This window comes from Mercenaria mercenaria, chromosome 18 (genome assembly GCF_021730395.1).
Source record: "Mercenaria mercenaria strain notata chromosome 18, MADL_Memer_1, whole genome shotgun sequence".
NCBI lineage: Eukaryota > Metazoa > Mollusca > Bivalvia > Venerida > Veneridae > Mercenaria > Mercenaria mercenaria.
The window spans coordinates 61,018,489-61,045,164 of record NC_069378.1 but is presented as its reverse complement, the minus strand read 5'-3'; the positions used below and the strand labels follow the sequence as shown (position 1 = coordinate 61,045,164).

At 36.6% G+C, this 26,676-nt stretch overlaps 1 protein-coding gene across 1 annotated transcript in view; it reads right to left on the bottom strand.

Moving 5' to 3' along the window:
• The window catches only part of LOC123539486 (malignant fibrous histiocytoma-amplified sequence 1 homolog), a 35,891-nt gene extending 11,803 nt beyond the window's left edge, over positions 1-24,088 (bottom strand). The window contains exons 1-14 of the mRNA XM_045324129.2: positions 23,967-24,088; positions 17,237-17,787; positions 16,221-16,833; positions 15,647-15,795; positions 14,426-14,572; positions 13,589-13,787; positions 11,549-11,664; positions 7,819-8,008; positions 6,905-7,147; positions 6,561-6,707; positions 5,631-5,791; positions 4,641-4,754; positions 3,570-3,851; positions 803-989 (exon numbers count right to left, since the gene is read on the bottom strand). Coding sequence (XP_045180064.2) covers positions 803-989; positions 3,570-3,851; positions 4,641-4,754; positions 5,631-5,791; positions 6,561-6,707; positions 6,905-7,147; positions 7,819-8,008; positions 11,549-11,664; positions 13,589-13,787; positions 14,426-14,572; positions 15,647-15,795; positions 16,221-16,833; positions 17,237-17,773 — 3,085 coding nt within the window. The 5' untranslated portion in view covers positions 17,774-17,787; positions 23,967-24,088. The remainder of the gene's footprint in view (positions 1-802; positions 990-3,569; positions 3,852-4,640; positions 4,755-5,630; positions 5,792-6,560; positions 6,708-6,904; positions 7,148-7,818; positions 8,009-11,548; positions 11,665-13,588; positions 13,788-14,425; positions 14,573-15,646; positions 15,796-16,220; positions 16,834-17,236; positions 17,788-23,966) is intronic.
• Between the last annotated feature and the right edge of the window lie 2,588 nt (positions 24,089-26,676).

The window sequence follows — 26,676 nt, the reverse complement described above, 5'->3', positions numbered from 1 at the left end:
CTTGTAAAAAAAACTAAAACCAAGTTACAATCAATAGGGCTATCACAAATTGGCAGCCAAAGGTTGTTAAAATATTTGTTAAAATGAAGGTTATTTGTCAAAACCACTTCATTTTACGTTGAATTCACATGTCTGTCAACACTGCGAGAAAATAGTAACAACAAAATTTACGTAATTGTACAAAGTATCTGATCTACAGTATTGCACCCATTAGATCATGCAAAATGTTTGTGCTTACTTCACTGACAAAACAATCACATAGTTTAAAAGGATAATGTATAACAGTATAAACTTATTTTTCTTTTTCTTTTTATAGGATTTTGTTTAAAACTCACTTTACTAAGTAAATCTTGTGTGGTGTCAACAAAGTTATATTCAAGAATAATTGAGGTAATGGATCTGTAATGGAAATCAGCAATTTCAATGCAATTATGTATCCTTGTCCGGCACATTGGCATTTCAGACGTTAAAACAGCTCGTACAAACACCTAGCTTTCTGTTCATACCAAATAATGCCACAACAGCATACTGAACATAAATTTCCAATTTTCATTTTAGGTCTAGCCATAACCTTTAGTCTGCTAGCGGCAATTGATTCTGCCTTTGCAACCAGAGCAGACTGATCATGGTTTGCACTGTTCGCTATTCAGTCAGTAAATTTTCAGTGAACATTCATTGAATAATAAATGGAACTGCCCAAATGTAATGATGGACCAGTCCATTTTAGAAATTTAGCATGCTAAACGTTAAACTACCTACAAACTGTCTAGAAGACAATTTCATATCAAAGGGTACAACTTACCAGAGTCTATAGGATAAATAAGACACGCTGGTATAGAGTGACTAGTTTTCGGACAGTGTGTCTCGTACAGTCCCTTCGGACATTTGGCATCTAGTATTTCACCTCTCCATAGATACGGTGGATTCGTGTTGGTAGCTATACAGTGTGCACATACCATATAGGGATCAACTTTCACAAATGGCCATTCCTGTAATAAGAAGACAAACAGCAGCATAATACAAAAGCTTTGTACAAAACTTAAAAAAAAAATCTCCATCATATACATACATCAACTTACAAATTTAGATTTTGGCAACCCATCTATGCTTTCTTTCTCTAAATAGATTAAGTTTTATTTTTACACTGAAGCTTTGAACTTTAACCATTATAACAAACTGTGACAATCTCCTGCCCTACAGCAATGTTGGCAGTTACTGACACCTTAAGCATTGGCAGGAGATAACTGATTGTTTGCTTATGATAATCTTAGTTGAAACCAGTTTTCAACGTTATGAATTATCATCTACATCATCAAATAATCTATAGCAACAGCAGTTAGGTAATAGGAATATATGATAAACACACACACAAAAAGTTGTGTAGGTAGTTATGGACACCCTTACAAAGTTTAAAACTGATGCCCAAGGGCAACATGTCAAGCCTGCCAGCTGTCAAAAGGACTGAGAGTCAAAGTCATTATTGAATTCGACCTTTGACCTCTAATTGTGACCTTGACCTTTGGAATAGGAACCTGGGATTTGCACATGACACTCTGTCTCACTGAAGTTAACATTCATGCCGAATATACACAAGATTGCTCCAAGCATGTCAAAATTAGGGTTCAGACAAGCAAATCCGGACGGACGCACGCAAGCATGGCGGGATGCACACACGCACACACCAAACAGCAATTTGGATGACTTAGCGACAAAAAATCAAATAAGTATGTTGACAAAAGATATAGTAAGCTCCAAGATGAAGAGAGTCAGTTGTAAAGCTTAAAGATATATTGATAACAGCAGCAAGCTCTCTAAGACTTTCCAACATTTTGGCTCTATATTACATATTCTGGCCATATGTTTAAGGCCTATGCTTTTTCCTTGATGTTATCCACATGCAACTTGAACAAGAAGCGAGTAGACTTAGCCTAGCTCTAAACTTAGTTTAACTAAAGCAAAATAAACTTTTAGTCAAGGTTTGTATACTGTAGAATTATTTGACGGGCAAAACACAAAAAGTTTCAATGTCTAGAACATACAACCGTAGAGAATATGTAAGAAGTGTCCAAGCTCCTTTACCTTACTTTCGAGTTTTGTAGCTTTTTTTTCGAGCAAACGTTTAAGTTTTAGTACACAAATGCAAAACTAGCCGCAGCACAAACCTACTGTTGCTAAAAATAGCAACAGATATTATTTGTCTAGATCTGATAACATAGGCTACCAAAAATTGTTTTCACAAATGAACAGACGCATTAATAATCAGACTGATAGAATTCCTGCAACTTCTTCCAAGAAACTAGGCCAAGCGCTCTGGCACTTATGGAATGAATAAGGGAAGCTCTAAAACTTTCAATATATTCTGTTCTAAATAAAGCATTAAAGCTCTAGATAGACGGGTTTGGGAAACAATCTATGTATGTTTCTACTGGGGTCGAAAACTGCTGACACTATGTTTCTATGTTGGCAGATATCGACGCCCTATTCTGTACTCTATCATTGGCATCTTTGGTAATATTTTCCTCCATAAATGCTGTTAAGGACATCTTTCCAATCTGTGGCCATGCTACAAACTTGAAGAAAAAATGTATTTTCAAAAGCAACTTCAAGGTGAAGAACATCATCCATCTTATGACTTGTGATAACTCTTGCAAATATTGCAGTGGGAAAAACGTCCTATCAAGAACAATTCATTTTGTTGGGTTTAACGTTGCACCGACACAATCATAGGTCATATGGCGACTTTCCAGCTTTGATGGTGGAGGAGACCCCAGGTGCCCCTTCGTTCACTATTTCCCCCCTATCAAGAACAATATCTTGATGTAAAACAATAGGCCGCAGAAGTTACGCTTAGACTCGCAGACTTTGAGGAAGAACATGTGATGTCATAATAAAGAGTGCCAGGCTGTCACAAAATACGCCCTTCATCAAACTTGGCCTAATTCAAGGGGCATAAGCCAAGAGTGCCTGGGGCGATTTGGGTGGTTATTGTACGTGGCTGAGATATTATGCCCAAACTTAAGAGTGCAGACAAGGCTAAATTCGCAGTTTTTTTAGTAGTTCAAGGGCCATAATCCAAGAGTGCATGGGACAATTTGGCTGGTTATCGAACTTGGCCAAGTTATAATGCCCACAAACATTGTCAGCAAGTTTGGTGAAGATCCAATGAAAACTGTTTGACTTAGAGAGCGGGCATGCTTAAGACGCCGCCTGCTGCCGCCACCACAGGTGTTCATATAATATGCCCCACTTTTCCAGAGACAGGCGTATAAAAATGTCACAGAAAATGTTAAAGACTGTGGCAGTTACATTAATGGACATTTACAATTAATGTGTTGATAACTGACGACTGTCCGAATTACCTGACATTACTCTATTTTACCTATTCATACTTACTCCATTTCAATGCCCAAAAATTCTAAAATCACCAAAATCCTACTGCAACAACACCAGAACACTTTACCTCTTAATTTGCATCAAAGAGCTTTAATTTTCCAATTTCTTTTGAAGGAAACCAAATACACACATCTATTTGATCTGCCCAAATCCCTTTTCTATTACCCAAAACCTACCTGCAGTAAAGCCAACATATCAGCCCTAAGAGTCAGAATCAGGAACCACAAATCTTGTAAATCTGCACCTCTCACTGACAGAGTTATGCAACTTAGCCCGCTTGTTTTCTTCCTTGTCAGCAGAAGCTTGCATTTATTTCGACTCGCCAGAATACCGTCCTTCCAATCTTCCCGCTGAGTTACGTAACTTTGTAACCGTGCCGACATCTTCTCAAAGAAATTTGGTAACCCTTTCTTTAAGAATTGCAGTTGGTACCTCAGTTCTATTATGTTTATTGGCACCTACAAAATATATATTCGGATGTTATCAATTTCGCTTTGTTTTTGTTCGGTTTTGAGAAACATAAACACAATTTAGATCATATGGCGGCATTTCCAACATTTAATGATGGAGGAAGACCCCGGGTCCCCCTCAGATCATTGTTTCAGGCATGGAAAGGCACCCTAGATAGAACCACAGACCCTCCACAAGCCAGCTCGATGGCATTCTTACATGGAAATTTTATTTTGTAAAGTTATAAATACACAGTCATCCTTACATAAAAAAGAATCATAAGAAATAGTTCTCTTGGAATCAAACAGATGTATTCGAAGAAAAAGATACCTAATACCTCTGATACTGTGTGTTTTCAGTTCGTTTGTCAAACTGAGCTTATTTTCTTCGCTTTTATTTAAAATATAGGTTGTATGGCACTATTTAATGGTGGCAGAAGACAAAGTGTCTGCTTTTGTCTGGAATAATGTCCTTATAAATAGATTGGACATAATTTCGGACAAAGGCGGACACCTTGGTATATTAATCAACCTTTCTTAAGCCAATTGGATAGCTTTTAAATCAAAAAAATTCTACATCCCTTGTGGGGTTTCTAAAGCACCGTAGTGCCAGACAATTAATTGACAGTAGAATACCTAATCCACTTAGCTAAGGAGGCCCAATATCACATGATCCTCATTCAGCTGATCTAAGACTTCCTTGTTGCTTGAAGTAGGCATTTCAATCCACTCTGACTAAGTTAGAAAAAAAATTCATTACCCGCAGCAAGGCAATTTTAACTTAAAAACTGTTCTTACCATTTCTGGCCATCTTGTGGCAAAATCTTCCGGCGGAGTAGATGTAAGAAACCATGGAAACTGGAGAATTTGTTTTGAACCCAAAGTTCCAGGGGCACTCGTAGGATCCTTCACCTGTGAGAAATCAAAGAAAATATTACACAACTAGAAGATGCTTTTGTAGAAAAGTGCATGTCTCCCCCAATGCATAATTGCTACAGGCAAGAAGTCAAAAGGGGACATGAGCGAAAGTCAGAGAGACACTGATGGTTGGCTGCAATTAGGATCATCTACTTGGCATGTCCAATCATCCCACTCAGTTTCAACATTCTGGCCCTAGTGATTCTCAAGTTTTCTATGTTCTGCCCTCCTTCAACCTTGACCTTTGATTGAGTGACCCCCAAAATCAATAGGGGCCATCTACTCTGCATGTCAAGTGCATGTGACATTCCAAACTATAATACTGACCAGATTTATGGAATCTAAAGTACATATACAGTTACTGGATGCCAGGCATATACAGGGGATTTTTATCATCATATGGAACAAATTCAAGCACCTTTCAAAAACTATTTTTCTTGAAACTATACCTTGAAAACTTAGTTCCAACAATTATTTTTTATACTTCAAAACGGTATTAAGCACAATTGTGCTTTGTGTTAACTGTGATACATTGCTGTTTAAGACTGCTAATAAGTCATTTTTTTCTTTCAAGTTTTGGGTGAAATTTTAAGTTTATCTAGTTTATCCATTTTCAAGGACTTTTCAAGGACCTGCATCTGAATTCATTGACTTTTCAAGGTTTGTGCAAACCCTGAACAGGGTAATACCAGAAAGTAAGCCAGAACTATCCATACCCTACTTACATAACTATCTTATTTGTTTATGCTATAGACAGATATGTAAGTAGAAGATGGATAGTTCTGGGTTATTTCTGGGTTCAAACAGACCATGAGAAGTCCTTGAATTTGATGCAGGTCCTTGAAAACAAAGACACCGTGTAAGATATACCTGATAACAGAGATCAAACTTCAGCATCAAGTCCATAAAGATTTCCTGTGATTCCAAACTAAGACTGAAATGTTGGAGACAGTAACTTAACAACTCATTTGTCATCAACCCTCGCTGCAAAAACTCCTCCTTCAAACTTTCAAATCGTCCCTCGGATAGACCTGTAAAATCATAAACATGGTATATGATACAAAAATATGTTTTCATCTCACAAATAATTTGATATAAAATTACCTTTTGATACAAGATAATCCAAAAAGAATTGAAAATACATTTTTCTGTTATTGTTTTCATTTTTAAAGGTAAAAAGTTTTCTTCAAAGGTTTAAATTCTCTTCAAACGAAAGTTCCAACTGCAATGCAATTCTTTACTTTGAGATTACAAGTCCTTTGTTTTCCATTTAACTTATGTCAACTGGCAATATATGTATATCTATATATATATATATTTTATGGTGAAGGAAGACTCCATATTCTATAACAGGCTAAATGTCAGAATTCACATGTCTCTTAGTAAAACCTATGACCTTTTACCATCTAGCCAATCAATTCTTACCTGGAGGTATGTTATCATTTGGCTTATATAGCATCAATTTACATAGTACTTTTTTTCTCTTTTTTTTGCTGTGTTTAGTCACACTGACACTAATAAGTTCATATGGCGACTTATCCAGCTTTTGATGATAGAGAATCCAAGGTGTCCCTCCAGGCATTATTTCATCATTAGTTAGGTCCCCTGGGTCGAACCAGAGACTTTCCGTAAGCCAGCTGGATGTCTTCCTCATGTGAAGAATTCTACACCTGAAGCGAGTTTCAAATCCAGATAGGTGAGGGGCAAGTGATCCACAGTCAGCAACCTTAACCGCTCAGCCACTTGGCCCCCCAGTGTCGGTATAGAAATGTAAGAATAAAATATATATAGATAACAAACCTGCCATCTGTCCAAGAGTATCTACATAGGTGACAACTTCCTTGAAGTCGTGTCTAAATATAGCTCTCAACATTTCTACCAGTGTCTCCGGATGATGGAATACAATATTGCGTAATTTTGGATTTTCATGGTACCATACAATCTCTCCTGTAAAAATACAACGATAAAGCATTTTAATTCATTCTATAAAATAAATCAAGTTCCTATTCAGTTGCTCTGTTTACCTAGATTTATAATAACTTAATACCAATCTGAAATTTTATCTGAATTTTTTTTTTAATTTGTCATCACTTAATAAAGCTTCCATCAATTTAAATGCTAGTCATTCTTTTGGAAATTCTCACCTGTCACATGAAGATATCTCAGCACCATCTCCAAACTCTTCTCCGCTGAACCTTGCAACATATACATTGACTGCTTTAATGTTGCTATCACTGACTCAAATATCTTCAAGGTTTCTGACCAGCTCAGGATCTTGTCCGGTCTTTCCTGTATTGCTGTGAGGAACTTGAACCAGGAAGTGGGCAGTGGCTGGCCTTCAGATGTTTTCAGGGTGTCGGTAAGCCTCTCATGGAAGTTTATAATACCTGAAATATCAACAATGCAAAATACAGGGGTTTCATTAAATACTGAGGTAGGAGGTGAAAGTTATAGGGGTGCTGGAGGTCCACCCATTTAGAACTATGGAATAAGTAACCAGGGCTTCAGACAGCTACAGCTGGGGGAAATCCCCACCCCAAACATCCCCAGCCCTTAATGAAATCCCTGAAAATATATGGCATTTAAGGGAAAATGTTATGGGTAAGGTTTCAAAAGCTTTACCCTAAGGTTCCCGTTCTGAACAATTTAGAGAGCACTTCTTAGTTTACATAGCCCTTAAAGCACTACTTTTACTCAGTAATTATTCTTCAATGTGTTAAACCTGTGTAAAATTTGTATGTCTCAACTCATGTTTTCAAAAATTATTTGAAAAATAAATTTATCATCTTAAAATGTGACTTTTGAAGAAACAATGCAAACAAAATTGAATACCTAGATAGAATTGTGCAAAAAGCCAAAATACTTAATACCCGGATAGAACTGTGTGCAAAACGCCAAAAAATATATATACCGAGATAGTATTGTGCATTATCAAATTTCATGCCATAATCAAATTTCATTCCTCTTACAATACAAAATCTAGCCAACACCCAACACAGTAAATTCTACGACATTCTGCTACTCAACTTAGGCGAAAAATGAAATATAAAAATAATACCTGAAAGTGTTTCAGCACAGCTAACTATAAATATTTCCTGTGGGAGTTTGACCCGTGTTATGTGTAATTTCTGCATCTTATTGACACGTTCCTGTAATCTCTGGGTAACAAGATCGGGGAACTTCTGTCCAGATTCCTTGTGGGCGTCAGTAAGTTTCCGCTGCTCTATCCTCAACATCATCTCTAAGTCCTGAAATAAAAAGCGCAGAATGTAACCTTATCACTTAATGTTTCATCAGCTTTCAAATCATATTTAGGGTAGTTTATTAGTAAATGTTAATAATCACATGAAAAATTAATCTTAATGACAAGAGGACCATGATGGTCCTGAATCGCTCACCTCTTCCCACATGACCCAGTTTTGAGTATGACGTCGTTTTTTCTATTATTTGACATAGTGACCTAACTTTTCAGCTCATGTGACCCAGTTTTGAACTTGACCTAGATATTATCAAGATAAACATTCTGACCAATTTTCATGAAGATCCATTGAAAAATATGGTCTCTAGAGAGGTCACAAGGTTTTTCTATTATTTGACCTATTGACCTAGTTTTCGAAGGTACGTGACCCTGTTTTGACCTTTACCTAGATATCATCAAGGTGAACATTCTCACCAATTTTCATGAAGATCTCATGAAAAATATGGCCTCTAGAGAGGTCACAAGGTTTTTCTATTTTTATACCTACTGGCCTAGTTTTTGACCGCACGTCACCCAGTTTCGAAACTGACCTAGATATCATCAAGGTGAACATTCAGATCAATTTTCATGAAGCTCCATTGAAAAATATGGCCTCTAGAGAGGTCAAAAGATTTTAATAATTTTAGACCTACTGACCTAGTTTTTGACCGCAGTTGACCCAGTTTCAAACTTGACCTAGATATCATCAAGATGAACATTCAGACCAACTTTCATACAGATCCCATGAAAAGTATGGCCTCTAGAGAGGTCACAAGCTTTTTTTATTATTTGACCTACTGACCTAGTTTTTAATGGCACGTGACCCAGTTTCAAACTTGACCTAGATATCATCAAGATGAACATTCTGACCAATTTTTATGGAGATCCATTCACAAGTATGGCCTCTAGAGAGGTCACAAGGTTTTTCTATTTTTAGACCTACTGACCTAGTTTTTGACCGCACATGACCCTGTTTCGAACTTGACCTAGATACCATCAAGATGAACATTCAGACCAATTTTCATACAGATCCCATGAAAAATATGGCCTTTAGAGAGGTCACAAGGTTTTTCCATTAGTTGACCTACTGACCTAGTTTTTGATGGCACGTGACCCACTTTAGAACTTGACCTAGATATCATCAAGACGAACATTCAGACCAACTTTCATACAGATCCCATGAAAAATATGGCCTCTAGAGAGGTCACAAGGTTTTTCTATTATTTGACCTACTGACCTAGTTTTTGACGGCACGTGACCCAGTTTCCAACTTGACCTAGATATCATCAAGGTGAACATTCTGACCAATTTTCATGAAGATCTCATGAAATATATGGCCTCTAGAGAGGTCACAAAGTTTTTCTATTTTTAGACCTACTGACCTAGTTTTTGACCGCACGTGACCCAGTTTCGAACTTGACCTGATATCATCAAGATGAACATTCAGACCAACTTCCATACAGATCCCATGAAAAATATGGCCTTTAGAGAGGTCACAAGGTTTTTCTATTATTTGACCTACTGACCTAGTTTTTGACGGCACGTGACCCAGTTTCGAACTTGACCTAGATATCATCAAGGTGAATGTTCTGACCAATTTTCATGAAGATCTTGTGAAATATATGGCCTCTAGAGAGGTCACAAGGTTTTTCTATTTTTAGACCTACTGACCTAGTTTTTGACGGCACGTGACCCAGTTTCGAACTTGACCTAGATATCATCAAGGTGAATGTTCTGACCAATTTTCACGAAGATTTTGTGAAATATATGGCCTCTAGAGAGGTCACAAGGTTTTTCTATTTTTAGACCTACTGACCTAGTTTTTGAAGGCACTCGACCCACTTTCGAACTTGACCTAGATATCATCAAGGTGAACATTCTGACCAATTTTCATGAAGATCTTGTGAAATATATGGCCTCTAGAGAGGTCACAAGAATTTTCTATTTTTAGACCTACTGACCTAGTTTTTGATGGCACTTGACCCAGTTTCGAACTTGACCTAGATATCATCAAGATGAACATTCAGACCAACTTTCATACAGATCCCATGAAAAGTATGGCCTCTAGAGAGGTCACAAGCTTTTTTTATTATTTGACCTACTGACCTAGTTTTTAATGGCACGTGACCCAGTTTCAAACTTGACCTAGATATCATCAAGATGAACATTCTGACCAATTTTTATGGAGATCCATTCACAAGTATGGCCTCTAGAGAGGTCACAAGGTTTTTCTATTTTTAGACCTACTGACCTAGTTTTTGACCGCACATGACCCTGTTTCGAACTTGACCTAGATACCATCAAGATGAACATTCAGACCAATTTTCATACAGATCCCATGAAAAATATGGCCTTTAGAGAGGTCACAAGGTTTTTCCATTAGTTGACCTACTGACCTAGTTTTTGATGGCACGTGACCCACTTTAGAACTTGACCTAGATATCATCAAGACGAACATTCAGACCAACTTTCATACAGATCCCATGAAAAATATGGCCTCTAGAGAGGTCACAAGGTTCTTCAGTTATTTGACCTACTGACCTAGTTTTTGATGGCACGTGACCCACTTTCGAACTTGACCTAGATATCATCAAGGTGAACATTCTGACCAATTTTCATGAAGATCTCATGAAATATATGGCCTCTAGAGAGGTCACAAAGTTTTTCTATTTTTAGACCTACTGACCTAGTTTTTGACCGCATGTGACCCAGTTTCGAACTTGACCTAGATATCATCAAGATGAACATTCAGACCAACTTTCATACAGATCCCATGAAAAATATGGCCTTCAGAGAGGTCACAAGGTTTTTCTATTATTTAACCTACTGACCTAGTTTTTGACGGCACGTGACCCAGTTTCGAACTTGACCTAGATATCATCAAGGTGAATGTTCTGACCAATTTTCATGAAGATCTTGTGAAATATATGGCCTCTAGAGAGGTCACAAGGTTTTTCTATTTTTAGACCTACTGACCTAGTTTTTGATGGCACGTGACCCAGTTTCGAACTTGACCTAGATATCATCAAGGTGAATGTTCTGACCAATTTTCACGAAGATTTTGTGAAATATATGGCCTCTAGAGAGGTCACAAGGTTTTTCTATTTTTAGACCTACTGACCTAGTTTTTGAAGGCACTCGACCCAGTTTCGAACTTGACCTAGATATCATCAAGGTGAACATTCTGACCAATTTTCATGAAGATCTTGTGAAATATATGGCCTCTAGAGAGGTCACAAGGTTTTTCTATTTTTAGACCTACTGACCTAGTTTTTGATGGCACGTGACCCAGTTTTGAAACTGACCTAGATATCATCAAGATGAACATTCTGACCAACTTTCATAAATATCCCATGAAAAATGTGACCTCTAGAGTGGTCACAAGCAAAAGTTTACGGACGGACGCACGGACGGACGACGGACGACGGACACCGCGCGATCACAAAAGCTCACCTTGTCACTTTGTGACAGGTGAGCTAAAAAAGTGGAAGGTGTAATGGTTCCAAGGGGTTTCTATAAATTTGAATGTCATGTTTCATTTAAATAATACCTTTATTTTCGCATCTTCCTCCTGGTGCATTCTGTCAAGTACATGATCTGTCACAGTCTGTATATGTTCCGGTGTACACAAGTCAGCATGTGTTCCTACCAACATTATTGTCGCACCTGAAGTATAAATCATATATGTTGGGGTTCAAGTCACACCGACTTAGTATAGATCTGCTCATCAAATGGTGACATTCCAGGAAAGCTGGAAGTATACCTCTGAGCATTAATACCCGTGTAGAACCATAATGTTTCTCAAGCCAGCCGGATGGCTTCCTTGCAAACAACAGCTCTAGCAGAGCTGGAATGCACAGAGGTGAAGAGCAAGTGATACGAAGATATCAATGTTAACATCTAGACCACTAACACTCTATCTTAAAACTAAAAGAAAATGCAAAATATGAACAAAAATGTTTGCATCCTATCCTGCAGGTATATATCAAAAATTCATACTTCTTGTATTTTAAGAGTAGTTATGCTTCACAAAATTAATAATGTAATGTTTCTCTCTGTTGTAAAATAGGACCTAGTTTGCTAGCTCAAACATGCATCTCCATTTCATGTGGGGAAGTTGTAAGTTATTTCCACAAAAGTAAGAACACTGGCAGGCTTTCTGACTAAAATAAACACATTCATGTAACTAAAACAACCACCAATGAAACAAGAGCTGTCCGTAAGACAGCCAAGCTCGACTATTCGAAATATTGTCCCAGAAGCAGGAAAATATTACCCAAAAAGGTTAAATATCAAAAGAGTTTTAGGTTCAAAAGGGGGAATAATTTGACCAAAATGAAGGTCAGAGTTATGGGACTTGCTGCCATCAACTAGTTTTATAACCCCGAAGGCACATGTGAAGTTTCAATTCAATATCTGCATTAGTTTTGGAGATAGAAACTTGCATGTAAAACTTTAACCAGAATTTTCAAAGTCCAAAAGGGGGCATAATTTGCCCAAAATACATGCCAGAGTTATGGGACTTGATCCAGTGAGGTAAGTAATTGATCTAGAAAAAGAAAAAATAAGTTTCAAATCTATATGCCTTTTAGTAATAGCTGTATGTACTTGCACGCAAAACTTTAACCAGAATTTGCTAAGTCCAAAAGGGGACATAATTTGGCCAAAATGAAGGTCAGAGTTATGGAACTTGCTGCTATCAACTAGTTTTATAACCCCGAAGACACATGTGAAGTTTCAAATCAATATCTGCATCAGTTTTGGAGATAATAACTTGCATGTAAAACTTTAACCAAAATTTTCTAAGTCTAAAAGGGGGCATAATTTGCTCAAAAACATGTCAGAGTTATGGGACTTGACCCAGTGAGGTTGGTAATTGATCTAGAAAAAGAAAAAATAAGTTTCAAATCTATATGCCTTTTAGAAATAGCTGTATGTACTTGCACGCAAAACTTTAACCAGAATTTTCTAAGTCCAAAAGGGGGCATAATTTGGCCAAAATGAAGGTCAGAGTTATGGGACTTGCTGCTATCAACTAGTTTTATAACCCCGAAGACACATGTGAAGTTTCAAATCAATATCTGTATCAGTTTTGGAGATAGTAACTTGCATGTAAAACTTTAACCAAAATTTTCTAAGTCCAAAAGGGGGCATAATTTGCTCAAAATACATGTCAGAGTTATGGGACTTGACCCAGAGAGGTTGGTAATTGACCTAGAAAAAGAAAAAATAAGTTTCAAAGCTATATGCCTTTAATTGATGGCTGTATGTACTTGCATGCAAAAACTTAACCAAGGTGTGACGCCGACGCCGACGCCAGGGTGAGTAGAATAGCTAGACTATTCTTCGAATAGTCGAGCTAGAAATGATACAGATTCCTACAAACAAATTTATTTGGGTCAAAAGTCAGTATAATTCAAGGATGAATATAGGCATGTACTGGCAAATGTTAAGATATTCTTAAGTATCTGTCTGACGTTCCACTGGTCAATTTCAAGACTAAGTTCAAAATCAACTAATCAGAAACTGCAGTTCTAAGACCAGTTGTTAAACTTAGCTTTATAACTAAAGTAAATAGTTAACAACCTACCTGGTGCTCTATCCATTATTGAATCCAACCAATCACCAATCTGTAGGTCGTAGTTTTCCTGTACATATGTACTCAAGTCAAATACCAACACGTGAAGGGCCTCGGGGGTCAGAAACATGTGGTGTGCTGCAGAGTAGATGTGGTGGCCTCCAAAATCTAGAATCTGAACCCTGAGGTCCGGCTCAGGTTCCCAAAGATGCTGTAAAATAATAGATACAATTTTTATAATAAAAGGATATGAAACAAATACAGGGCTTATCAAAACATTTAAACCATGCATCATGCCTGACACATATTGAATAGGCTGGCATCTAAAACCTAACATCTGAATGCCGAGATATGCTTAAAAAAACAGAGTGTTACAAAACAATGACAGTAACGTCATCAGCAATAGTCCAAAAAACAAATGGCCAGACTTGAATGTTGTTAGCTTTAATAGGCACTGCCAGTGGAGTTCAAGCATGAAACACCAATCTGTAGGTCGTAGTTTTAAGTTCAGCAAACAACATAATACACAGGTAACCAAAATTATTCCGTTACTTTACTTAAGATAGTGGATTTATAAGGACACTCGGGAAATCCAGTTTGATTATTTATTCTCATTAGGTAATTTGACATTCTTTAGATGTAACTATAGCTAATGACTCACATGGCTTTCTGTAAAAATTGGAAAATGCCAAAAATGCAAACGGAGAGTATGTAACTTTCACATTGTTATTACGTTTCAACCACCTTAAATCTGAAATATTAAAAATTTAATTTCTTTTCCATTATGAGAAAAGCTTTTATATATCATTTCAGTTTCAGTTTTCAAATTCAAGAATGAAAATGATCCACCTGTTCCATGACCCACGTCCGTTCGTGTTCCTCTGTGAGTCGTGACTTCCCAAGGATCAGTACATTACGTAGACTGGACTTGCCCGCCTGAGAAGCTCCGATCAAGATCAACTTCTTTCTATGTGTGGCCTCACATATCCTCAACTCCTGTACAACAGTAAATAAACAATTAACTTGTTGATTTGGGTTTTATGTTTCACACGCACATAGTAAAGGCTAAACAGTTCCAAACAAGAATAAAAATGTTGGTTTCACATCTAACATCAAAATAAAACTATGAAGAATGGAATCAGAACTTCTATACCTGCTGGTATCACAGAGATACAGTAAACCCAAGTGTTTAGACCATTGAAGTTGCCTCTTACAATCATGCAAGGGTAAGATAACGGTTCCAATTTCTTCCATAAACAAATTGTCCCAGAACCATATGGGACATAAACAAGTTTTAAAATCTTAAATAGCAATTTTATTTAAAAAGAATATGCAAATATTTAAACAGAAAACTGACTACACATACAATGAGACACTCATGAAATACAGGTTTTCTTTATTTGAGCCGCGCCATGAGAAAACCAACATAGTGTATTTGCGACCAGCATGGATCCAGACCAGCCTGCACATCCGCGCAGTCTGGTCAGGATCCATGCTGTTCGCTAACAGTTTCTTTAATTGCAAGGCTTTAAAAGCGAACAGCATGGATCCTGACCAGACTGCGCGAATGCGCAGGCTGGTCTGGATCCATGCTGGTCGCAAAGCCACTATGTTGGTTTTCTCATGGTGCGGCTCATTTGAAGGACAAATACTGGACAAAAAGACGACTTGCATATTAGTACATTTGAAAGTACCATTAACTTTTGTTTTGTCACTACACTATTAAACTTCAGTTGTATCTTCAGATTTACTGTGGTAAATAGCTAAGACATCCATCTGGTCAATCACTTAACCCTTATCATGCTGGACACGACTTTGTGACCAGTGTAGATCATGATCAGCCTGCACATCCATGCAGTCTGATCAAGTTCTGCACTGTTCACCATTCACTCAGTATCGTTTTGTTAAGCACCCCTTTACAGTTAATGGAACTGTTCAAATTGAAAGAAGGATTAGATTAGATATATTTACTGCCCCCTCATAGGGAGAGTATATATTTCTTTGGTTATGAGAATCTGAACTCGAGTTAAGAGAAAATTTTGGCAGGATAAGGCCTTAATTTGACAATACCTTTAGATATCCATACAGACTTTCCACCCCCTGATCACAGATACTTTGTGGTGGTTTCAGCAGGTTGTTGTTGTACAAACTCAATCTCTTAGTTTCCCTCAACTTCTCCAGCTTGTCCAACATCAACGGCAGTGTCTTTAACTGGTTTCCTGTAATGTTTTATCAATTCATTTATCTACAAGACTTTATTTTCACTCTGATGTTAGATTTGAGCGAAGCCTGATGCTCTACAGTCAACCAAGAAATCCATGAAAATTAGCCTCCCATGAATATTAATGATTTTACAGTACCTAGAAATTTTTTACATAGATCTGAACTAAAAAGTAGTTTTCTTTATAGATTTAGTCTAAAGTTCAAGAATAGGGGGCTTTGGGGACGATACTATTTTAACAGATGAAATTACTCCAATGACTATGATTTCTTAACCTTTACCCTGCTGAATTTCTGAAATGGACTGGTCCATCATTCAATTTGAGCAGTACCACTTATTATTCAAAGGGGTGTTCACTGAAAATTTACTGACTGAATAGCGAACAGTGCAGACCATGATCAGGCTAAAGGTTAAACAATTTACCTTCTAACATGAGTTCTTCCAGTTGATATAATTTAAAAATATCATCAGGTAGGGATTCCAGTGCATTATAATGTAACTGTAGTTCCCGGAGCTCTTCACACTCGCATATTTCCTGCGGCAGAGCTTTTATCTTATTGCAAGCCAAATACAGATTCTTCAGTGTCTTTAATTCACTTATACATTGGGGTATATCTTCTAAATAATTTTCACTCAAGTCTAATGATTCCAGGCTCTCCATCTGAAAAATTTCGTCTGGTATCCGTAGCAACGCATTTCTTCTCATAATCATCTTTTTCAATTTTTTCAAGCCAACGATTTCTGTGGAAATTTCTGTGAAATAATTGTTCGTAAGATCTAAAATTCTCAGTTCTGGTAAAGTAAATATCTCTGGCGGGATGTACGAATTCAGCTTCATCGCCCCTGTCAGATCAAGATATTGAAGCTTGCGGCATTCTGATATAGCTGGTGACACGTGTTTCAGATAGTTTCCCTTCATCCGCAAGGTCTGAAGTTTGGTCATGTTTTTAACATCTTCTGTTATAGTAGATATTTGATGCCAGCTGATGTCAAGATATGTTAACTCTGTCAGATAACACACTGCTTCTGGTAACACCTAAAATATACAGGTAATTCTCTTTTAAGATTTACTGAATACATACTGAACAATTTTTTTTTGTGATACAGGACTGTCTATCATGGAAATGTGAAAGTAGAGAATATGAATATGTGTATATTGAATAGTGAAAGTTATGAATACACTGATCCACATTAATTCTCGTCCAAAAGTAATGGGAGACATCCTTTGTAAATTCTTTCCAAGACTTAAGAAACTATTCTGATATCTACATGTACTTGCATATATACAATATAAGTATCACAAAAGAAACCACCCTGCTGCATCATTTTCATATAAACAAGAAGAGAAAATCAAATTATTTGGATACATGTTTAAGAATGTAGTCACTTCCCATATAAGGATTAGATGTTTTTTAATAGTGGCCGAGTGTACATTTTACCTTGAATCCACCTTTCGGATACCATTTTCTGGACAAGTCCAACCTCTCAATTTTCTCACACTGTGCCAACTCCTCTGGTAACTCATCTAGCAGGTTCCCACTAAGGTTCAATGTCCGCAACCTTTTTAGATTTCCTACAGAAGGGTGTATGGCTGACAGCTCATTTTCACTCAAGTCTAGCTCAAGCAAATTTGTCAGCTGGAAAATAGCCGACGGTATTCTTTCTAGATAATTAAAACTCAAGTTTAACCGGACCAAATTCTGACATTTTCCGAATGAGTCCGGAAGGCGTGTCAAATAGTTCCCAACAGCATTGAAGGTTTCCATGTCAACCAGGTTACCAAGACTGCTTCCTCCAACCGGGAATGACAGCAACTTGAGAAAAGGGAGACAAACATTGGAGCACTTCATCTCGTACAGACATCTTGGTACCCAGCCCTTGTAGCGTCCCTCCGGAACCACCAGAGACTGTCTGCCTTTAGGATCCTTGGTCAGGAACTGTCGCAGAACCTCTGCCTGGTTAGTTGTTGTTGTCATTTTCACAACTTTATCTGTAAAAAATAAAAGAAAATGTCAAAGGTTTTTCTAGACCCAGTCCAGAGGTCCAGTTACTGGACCTCTTGACAACCCATGTAAGCCTGTCTAGAGATCCGGTAATCAATATGCATACTGAGAATGGTATTTACAGAGAGAAGACTAAATATAATTTATTAAAGAGAGGTCCCGAGAGGAGACTATAATTTATCTTTGGATATGTTGTAAATGAAAGGAAACAGAAGTATTCATAATTATTTAATCCTGAGAAAAACAAGATCAGAAGCTTTTATCAATTTCTTGTTTTTCTTGAGACTGAAGAATTAAAATGTTTCCTTTCCTATTTCAAACATGGATTGTCCTCTTAAACTGTTGGTTTCAATTTACTACTGGAGTATGTAATGATGACTTCTGGAAATCACTGTTAAAAATTCATATTCAACATGCCTCCAACCCAAGTGAGAGCTATTTATAAATAAAATATTTACAAAAAACATATATAACTGCAACTTTATTCATACAATCCACATGAAGGAAACATATTAAGTTTACTATTTCAATTCATCAGTCCCAAGAAAAACAAGAATTCGATAAAAGCTTCAGAAGACAACTTTCAAATTGCTATTTATTATTTATCAAATTTGAGTTGTATTTTTTTCCCAGGATTAATGAATTATAAATACTTCTGTTTCCTGTCAAATACAAAGTATTTTTGGTCAATACCGGTCAATACTGGTCGATTGGTCAATACTGGTCAATTAGTCAATACTGATTGTTAAGATATTTTACAGAGTTTATGAACAGTTAAATAATGACTGTTTAGCTAAAGCAACCAAATCAGTACTCCCAAATTGGTCAGAAGTGGTCGATTGGTCAATACTGGTTGATACTGGTCACACATTTTCTATTAGATTAGATTACAAAGATATATTATTTTTCTACAAAAATGTCACAATAAGTGGAAAAACTGCTAATTTGACTAAACTTAATTAAATTTTGTAGAAAGTATTTCATAAACTGCAGCAGTAAGTGTTTGATTCACAAGTGATACATCTTATCATTTTTACTGGTATAAATAATTTAATGAAAAGTTGCTGTTAACACCTGGACCCTTTCATGGAAGTGCTTTGTGTTTTGGTAGCAACTGTCACATTGCCTAATTGACACCATGTCATACAATACACAAGAGATTATAATGTTGTAGGCCTGGCTATCTAGTCACTAATTAGCTGTCATAATCAATAATCCCGCTGTATTATTGAGATGCTTGATTATGGTAACTTTATTTAAAAAATAAAATTATGCAATCAAAGTATTCAACTGACCACTTTTATATGTATTGACCAGGGATATTGCATAGAACCAAGATTTGAATTGACCAGTACTGTCCATTTCAATGAGTGTAATTTACAGCAATAAAATCTTTAATTAAATCAAAATAAAGGCTACTGTAAGAAGATAGAAGCATTGAATAAACTAGTATTGACCACTGACCATTCTAAGTATATTGTCCAAAATTGAACCTGACCTGAAAATTTAGGACACATTGCCAAGGACTGAAATTGAATTGACCAGTATTGACCACTATACTTTTAATGAACAAAATTTTATCATATTCAAATTAGTTTATTATTTTTACATTACTTTTACAGCCTGTGCTAATCTGTGAATGTACATTATGTAAAAGTGTTGAATAAACCAGTATTGACCACCCAATAGTGACCATAGTATTGAATCGACCAGTATTGACCGGTATTGACCAGTATTGACCGGTTTTAACCAGTATTGACCGCCGGCCCGGTCAATACTCATATTGACCGGCTTTTTGCCAACATTGTTTAAAATGACCAAAACTATTAAAATTTTCATCTACCATTGTCGATGACAAAATGTCGTCTCCTCTGGTAATACTGTTCTAAGTACCGGACCCCTAGCCACTGCCTTGAATGTTTCTCATATTAATTAGCAACAAAATCAGCATTTAAACCAAAATCAGCAGCAATGACAATGTTATCGGAAATTTCCTCCACTATTTTGGTCTTTTGAGTGTATGACAGGAGTGGAGATATCGCCCATAAGAAAAATAACTCAATATTTCCTAGGATCCCGTCAAATTTGTTGGAATACAGTGCTTTTGGGTATAGCAGATAGCTAAATAATTTTACCTGCATACCATTTCAAAGAAATGAAATTTAATAGTTTTTTTTCTTTATATCAGACAGAAAACAGCTATTCTTTTCAAAACATTCAGCATTTAATAGAAATTCATGTTTTTTCTCTCCATGCTATTGTTTACATATGTGCTGTTTTAGGGTGTACAGGATAACTTCGGTCATTTTTTCCATTATTAGTTTAAAATCCACATTTAAACAAACTTCCCAAAACTTTTTTTACTATAAATCAGAATAATAATGTATTCACTTCTCAAAAACATTCAGCTTTTTAAATTTCTATCAAATACTTTTCATTCACTGATATTTTTTACATACACGCTGATTTAGTCAGTAAATGATAGCCTTGATTTTCATTTGATGACATATGAAAAATAGCACAAGCAAACATTTAAGATGTATGTCAGAATGTCTGTTTGCATGCCAGTAAAAGAATGATATGAAAATTTATACAATAATTCAAGTCTGAACACAAAATTTATCAACCCATCTTCTCTACCCTAAAATCCGCTATACAGGTCAGAGAGATGGCCTTTTTTGAACCAGGCTGGTTCGTTTGAACCAGACTAGTTCAACTGACCTATAATAAGACATGTATACATAGGCCTCATGAGACGCATGTTTTTCTGGTTTTAGCATAGGACTAACAAACATTGTGTGGATATTCGCATCATGGTATGGACATTTAATGATTTATTGGACTTTTACTTATGCAAAGCAACTTACGGTAATTTCAATGAATTTGACACTTACAACAATCTGCAAAACGCTTTGCAAACAGGTACGTTATTTTGTAAAATCCGAGAGATAAAGGAGGAAGAAAACACACTGAATTCCGCTGATTTGAGATGCAACTGTATATTCGTATACCTCTGCATCGGTAACTAAAATATGGCAACATTTACCTCCCTTTATACTATTTTCAGTTTCGCCAGCTTCAAATGGCTACTTTCAGTCACATGATCATAATACAGCTGGGAAAATTGCAAAATGGCGGCAAAGTTTCGCCGGGCGAACTGATGAAACACAGCAAAATAATGTATAAAAGTTGAAAAATACCATAAATTCAATGCAAATAACTCCTGCTTTACTGACAGTTCTAAATCCATTTCATATTATCTTCGTTCTGAGGCAAAAAGCTAGTCAAGGCAGCTTAAATGCTTGTCTGAGCACAAAGTACATGCTCAGAAGTAAGCGTACACATCAAAACAAGACAGAGAACATGTTTCTAAGTGCATATTTTATAAGTTTTTCATCACAATTTGATATTTATGACAAATATGGTTCATTAGGCCCATGTGTACATGTCTTGTTATGGGTCAATTGGACCAGCCTGGTTAAAATGAACCAGCTGGTGCAAACAGGCCATCTCTCTGACCTGCTATAGGAGAGATCATGTTTGTATACAAATCTGTTGTATTTTCTATTTTAAGAACTGATAAGACAAAGCTTTCAGTTTTAAGGTCTCGTGGGCAGACGCCGAGCGTCCATGTTTTTTTGTAAACAATCAATATTATGACTTGGTTGATAATTACCAAGGAGTGCCAAACATGTTTACACAGTAAATCAAAGTGTCACTGACTGTTGTGTATTATACATGTTTGACACATAGCTGGAGGAAAGAGTTGTTTTTCACAGGTGAATTTTGATAACATGATTAAAAGTTTTGATAAAGGATTAGACAAGCAGGGCCTTTTCCACCTGTCTCATGGGGCCGAATATCGACCCATCTCAATGCCAATTAGGCTCCATTTTTTTACCAATGTGAAGCAAAAAAAACTCCAAGTCACAAGAAATAATTCACAGTTGAAATGAATTTTTGATTAATCAAAGAAAATAAAATCACATAAATAATTGTTGGAAAAACCAACCCAGTACTTTTTTTAGAAAATGAATGTTATTTCCCCTTATGCAGTTACGCCATTTTCTTCCAATGTTTACTAAATTAATTTGCTAATAAGTCAGACTTATTCCATTGAAAATTGGATGAAAACACACACTCATTTATATGATAACTTCAATCTACATTATTTTGGTAAGGGTAAATACATGTTGATGCATTTCTGTTTTCTGTTTTTCATGTCAAAATCATTATCAGTATTTTCATACAAAAGTGGGTGGGGTAAGGAATTTACATAATTTATGGGTTGTGTTCAGACCAATTTAGGGCTTCGTTTTTTTCTTCAGTCCTCGAGTAGAATAATGTTAATGCATGTTCACCACCATTCCAGACCTAAATTGAGACTTTGTTTCAACAAATTTAATCTGTTTAACTTCTGTAAAACAGCATGCTCGACCTTTCTCAGTGATTGACTCTGAATTAAAGCTTTGCCAGTATGTATGTATGTATGTATGTATACTGCTTGACGCCCCTTTCGGGTATAACTAGCAGGTGCGCGTCTGTGCCAGAATAAAGTTAAAAGAATGACAGTAAGATGTCAAAAGGAAGATAGTGCAAGATAAAACTGTATTAACAAGAGTAAAATCAGGATAAAACAGGGTGTAGTCACTTAATAGTAGTGGGATGCGTTAACAGCATGTCTGAAATGTTCAGGATCAGGCTGATTAACGATCAGGGGTGGCAGCTGATTCCATAGGGTAACGGTGTATGGAAAGAAAGAGAACTTAAAAACATTAATGTTTGTATGGATCTGCCTAAGGGAGTGTTCGTGCATATGACGTGTTCGTCTCAATGGCTGTACTAGATACGGAGGGACTGGAATAGCTACGTAACCAGTAAAAGGGGCAGTTAAAGCTTTGCCAGTAAAAGGGGCGTAACAGTCAATAGCTTTGAACGTAACAGATATATTGGACATTATATAAAACTTTAACCAAAAAATGTAAGTTAAAAAGTGGCATAACTCTGTCAAAATTCAAATCAAGAGCTATTCATGAGGATCAATTGTTTCTTCTGGTGTAGACTTTAGTCCAAATAATTGTACTCGAGAGTTGAATATCGTTATATTATTTTGACTTGTCGATATCCGCCTCCGAGTACAAACCAGAAAAGGTAAAGAATGTGGTAGCACTGTCCTCTTCTTTGCGTAAGTAACACCCAATGGAATCCGTTGGGCGGGAATTATGTTATAATAATGCAACGGATAAAAAAAAGAAATACATACATAGAAAGCCTGTAATTTTTCCCTTTCAATGATGTATATATTACCGAGATTTCTTGAGGAAAATTCAAACTATGGCAGTTAAAAAAATGCCAAGGTTTAACACGAGTGTACTACATATTGGAAAATGGCCGATCACCGGTAAACACATTACTACACGAAGCGTTTTCATTGGTCACGCCTCCGACCGCCATTACATGAAGACAATTGAAACGTTAGAGGTTTAAATTTTTTACAACAGAAATTCTTGATAAATATGTCCTGTTCTTATGTTTTTTATTTACTATTTATGATTTAAAACAACAGGTAAGCAGTTAAGGCTAAAGAAAAATCGTGACTACTGATAAATCGTAATTTCAATTGACCAGTTTCCACCACAGTTTTGATTGTTTCTGGTTGAGACCTCTAGGTAGACAACGTAAAATATCAAAATGTAAAATCGGTCTGCCCGAGGTCTCATTATTTAGACTAGTGTAGACTTATGCGTTATTTTGTGGCCTAAAATGTTGGATTTTGTCTCCAAGTTTTGTGTCCGCCTGCTTAATTTATGTCGATAAAAAACCTCCAGTTTTGAGACCCAAACTCCAGCTGAAAAATGGCAAACCTCCAGTTTTGGGATTCTGAACTTATCACATGTATGCCATACTCAGTAGGCCCATATTGGTTTCTTCGCTGGAAACTGCTGGCTGATACTTTGCCAACAGTGTAATATACCTAAAAGTATAACTAATACCCCCGTCCACTACATTTTTATCAACGATAGAAATGTTGTTAAGTTCCAAAATAACCTTCAACAACTGAAATTATCATGTGTGAATATGTGGGTGGGGTAACTAAATCACACCTTCGCTCATTGCGAATGATAACAACCTCAAAACTGCGATACAAAAATCAATATGAAATAACCTTTTTCTAGTATGAAGGATGTTATGACACCTCAGACTTGCTTACACTCATTTTGACTGTAAACAAAAAATTCGCTTCTATTTTTTGTCAACTACTTCACTTCCGGTAAGATTTGCTAAAACCCGTCACGGTGTGACGGTTTTATCACGGACTGTCAAGGGTTTTTCTTTATTGATTTATATTTGATTTAGTATCGAATTAAGAATTCCACGAGTTTATACTGCATATTAACTGCTAAGACAGATCAGTGGAACAGACTAGAAGTAACCCCGACTTACTACAGCTATTTGGTAAATCTTTATTATGCAGTGTAATAGGAGCGGAAAAATGTGCAGCCCGATACAGGACTCGAACCTGCGACCTTCTGCTTGCAAGTCAGATGCTCTACCAACTGAGCTAATCGGACAATCGATATCATAGACTAATTATATACATTATATACACACTGCTACATTCCTCCCTCCTTTTTTCAAAGACAAACTCAGATTCTTTTGACTAACCCAGCCATTGCTTCACCCTAGCTCTAGGATTCCAAGGCTAGCCACCACACTCACGGCACCAATGTAATAGGAGCGGAAAAATGTGCAGCCCGATACAGGACTCGAACCTGCGACCTTCTGCTTGCAAGTCAGATGCTCTACCAACTGAGCTAATCGGACAATCGATATCATAGACTAATTATATACATTATATACACACTGCTACAGCAGCATGGAATTCCAGACAGTACAGAGAAACCGTCGAAACTACCTCGTGTATCCATTAATATATGGCTATTTCCTTTTTTGTGGGCCTGCTTACGATACACAGAAAGGAGGGGTTTTGTATACCAAGCCAAAATTTGTTTTAAAGAAAGTATATAAACGAAAACTCTTCACACATTATAAATTTTGTAGCCGCTCCCAAAACTGACACTAGACGAATAAAATAAAATCCGAACAAGACTCACAAACTATTTCATCGCTCAAAGACAATTAATGTAATATATCTGACAAAACATACATTCTAGAACGTAATTTAATTAATTACTTTCCAGTCTCTCCGATCAGACAACTAAACCTACCTTCTTTTAAAAACTATGACACCACATGCACTACTACCTACAATTAATATCGCCAGGAATAGTATCTTTATCTGCAAGAGTATTTCGAGAAAGCTTCAGGTCAAGACCTCTTCAAACATGTCTTAAATTCACTGCTTTTAATTAGTTTCCTTTCTTCTAAATATAGTGTCAGCTAAATAATTATTACATACATTAAATGACGTATATCATTGTTTTTCACTTTTCGGCGGAATGCTGTTAAATAGCTAGTGTTACTGTTTTCCTTTCTTAGGTAGGTCCCTGCACGCTCTTCGTGACATATAAAACGGCTTCCCACAAAACATTTTATCAGTACCTCGGATGTAATTACTATAGGTTATTAGGTTTACAAGCACAAGTTCTGCAGTGGAAATAGTAGGCGACTTTAGGTAAAAACCCCTCAAAATTACATTAAAGCATTATAAAGGTGGTCGTTGGACTGAAATATGAAGTCCGTCCCTCCAAGGGTTTGTACCCATGTCATATGAAGGAAACATGTATATCCTCTCATAAGGCGTAAAGAATTGTTTGTTTCCGGCATCCCGACTTACCCTAAATTTTTGGCCCGACCCTAAATGTTTTGTTTTTTTTAGCATGTTACCAGAAACAAAGATTTTTTTAGGCCTAAGATTAAAAAATAATACGTGACTAGGATTTGTATAATATACTTCAACAAGATAACTTGGTGTAGATATTTCAAACTATCTCACGTCTGACGCATCCACATAAATACGCCAAATTATAAGGCTAATTACTAGGTGTAGGAGCCGAGGGAAATGCCCAACCCATCAACTATGAGAGTTTCGACGGGTCGGCTTTTTCACCTTGCGAAATGAATGAACGTAGACATGTGGGAGTGTACCCTGTATTTTACGGATAACCAGTGGAGCTTCTACAATATAAGGGCGAATCTGATTTCATGACGGAATTAACATCCTAGTTATTCTGCGAGACTTATGGTAGTTTGCCCAATACGGGGCTACAAATACCACCAAACAACGTATTACATATTAGTTTAATCGCGAGGTATCATTACTGGCTAGGTGCCATCTGCGTCCGGCGGTACTTATTATGCCATGCCATGAATTTCCAGTCCCATACTACCACTTAATATTTCCCGTAATAGTGGTCGCTGGTAAGTGTACTATGGCAAGTCTATATCTGCATGTAGTTCTCGTGTGATCATTGTCGCTTGAACGTATTAACCGATAATAAACAGGCTATGTATTTTTAACCATCGATATTGTCCGTAAGTATTGACCTGCACTCATGAATATTCCGTATATTTCCGTAAATTACTATAAATAGCGACATGCATATTACATATATATAATTCTTAATTGGTACGCTGTCGCATGTGCAGGTAGCTGTGCGGACAAAGCGTTTTGCTGCCAATATCAGGGTTGCGGGTTCGAGTCCTACATCTGACCATATTTTTTCCCAAAGTTTATATGCAAACGTACCACTTATTTGATCAAACGTATCGTGATATTTATGTTTCATTTTAAAAATTATCATATTTACCCGTTGTAAAAAATGGAATATTTTTTAAAGTATCTTAGATAAAAAGACAAATCACTTGTCACCAGCGTTCCTGAAAATAAATATAATAAAAAAAAACAATTAAAA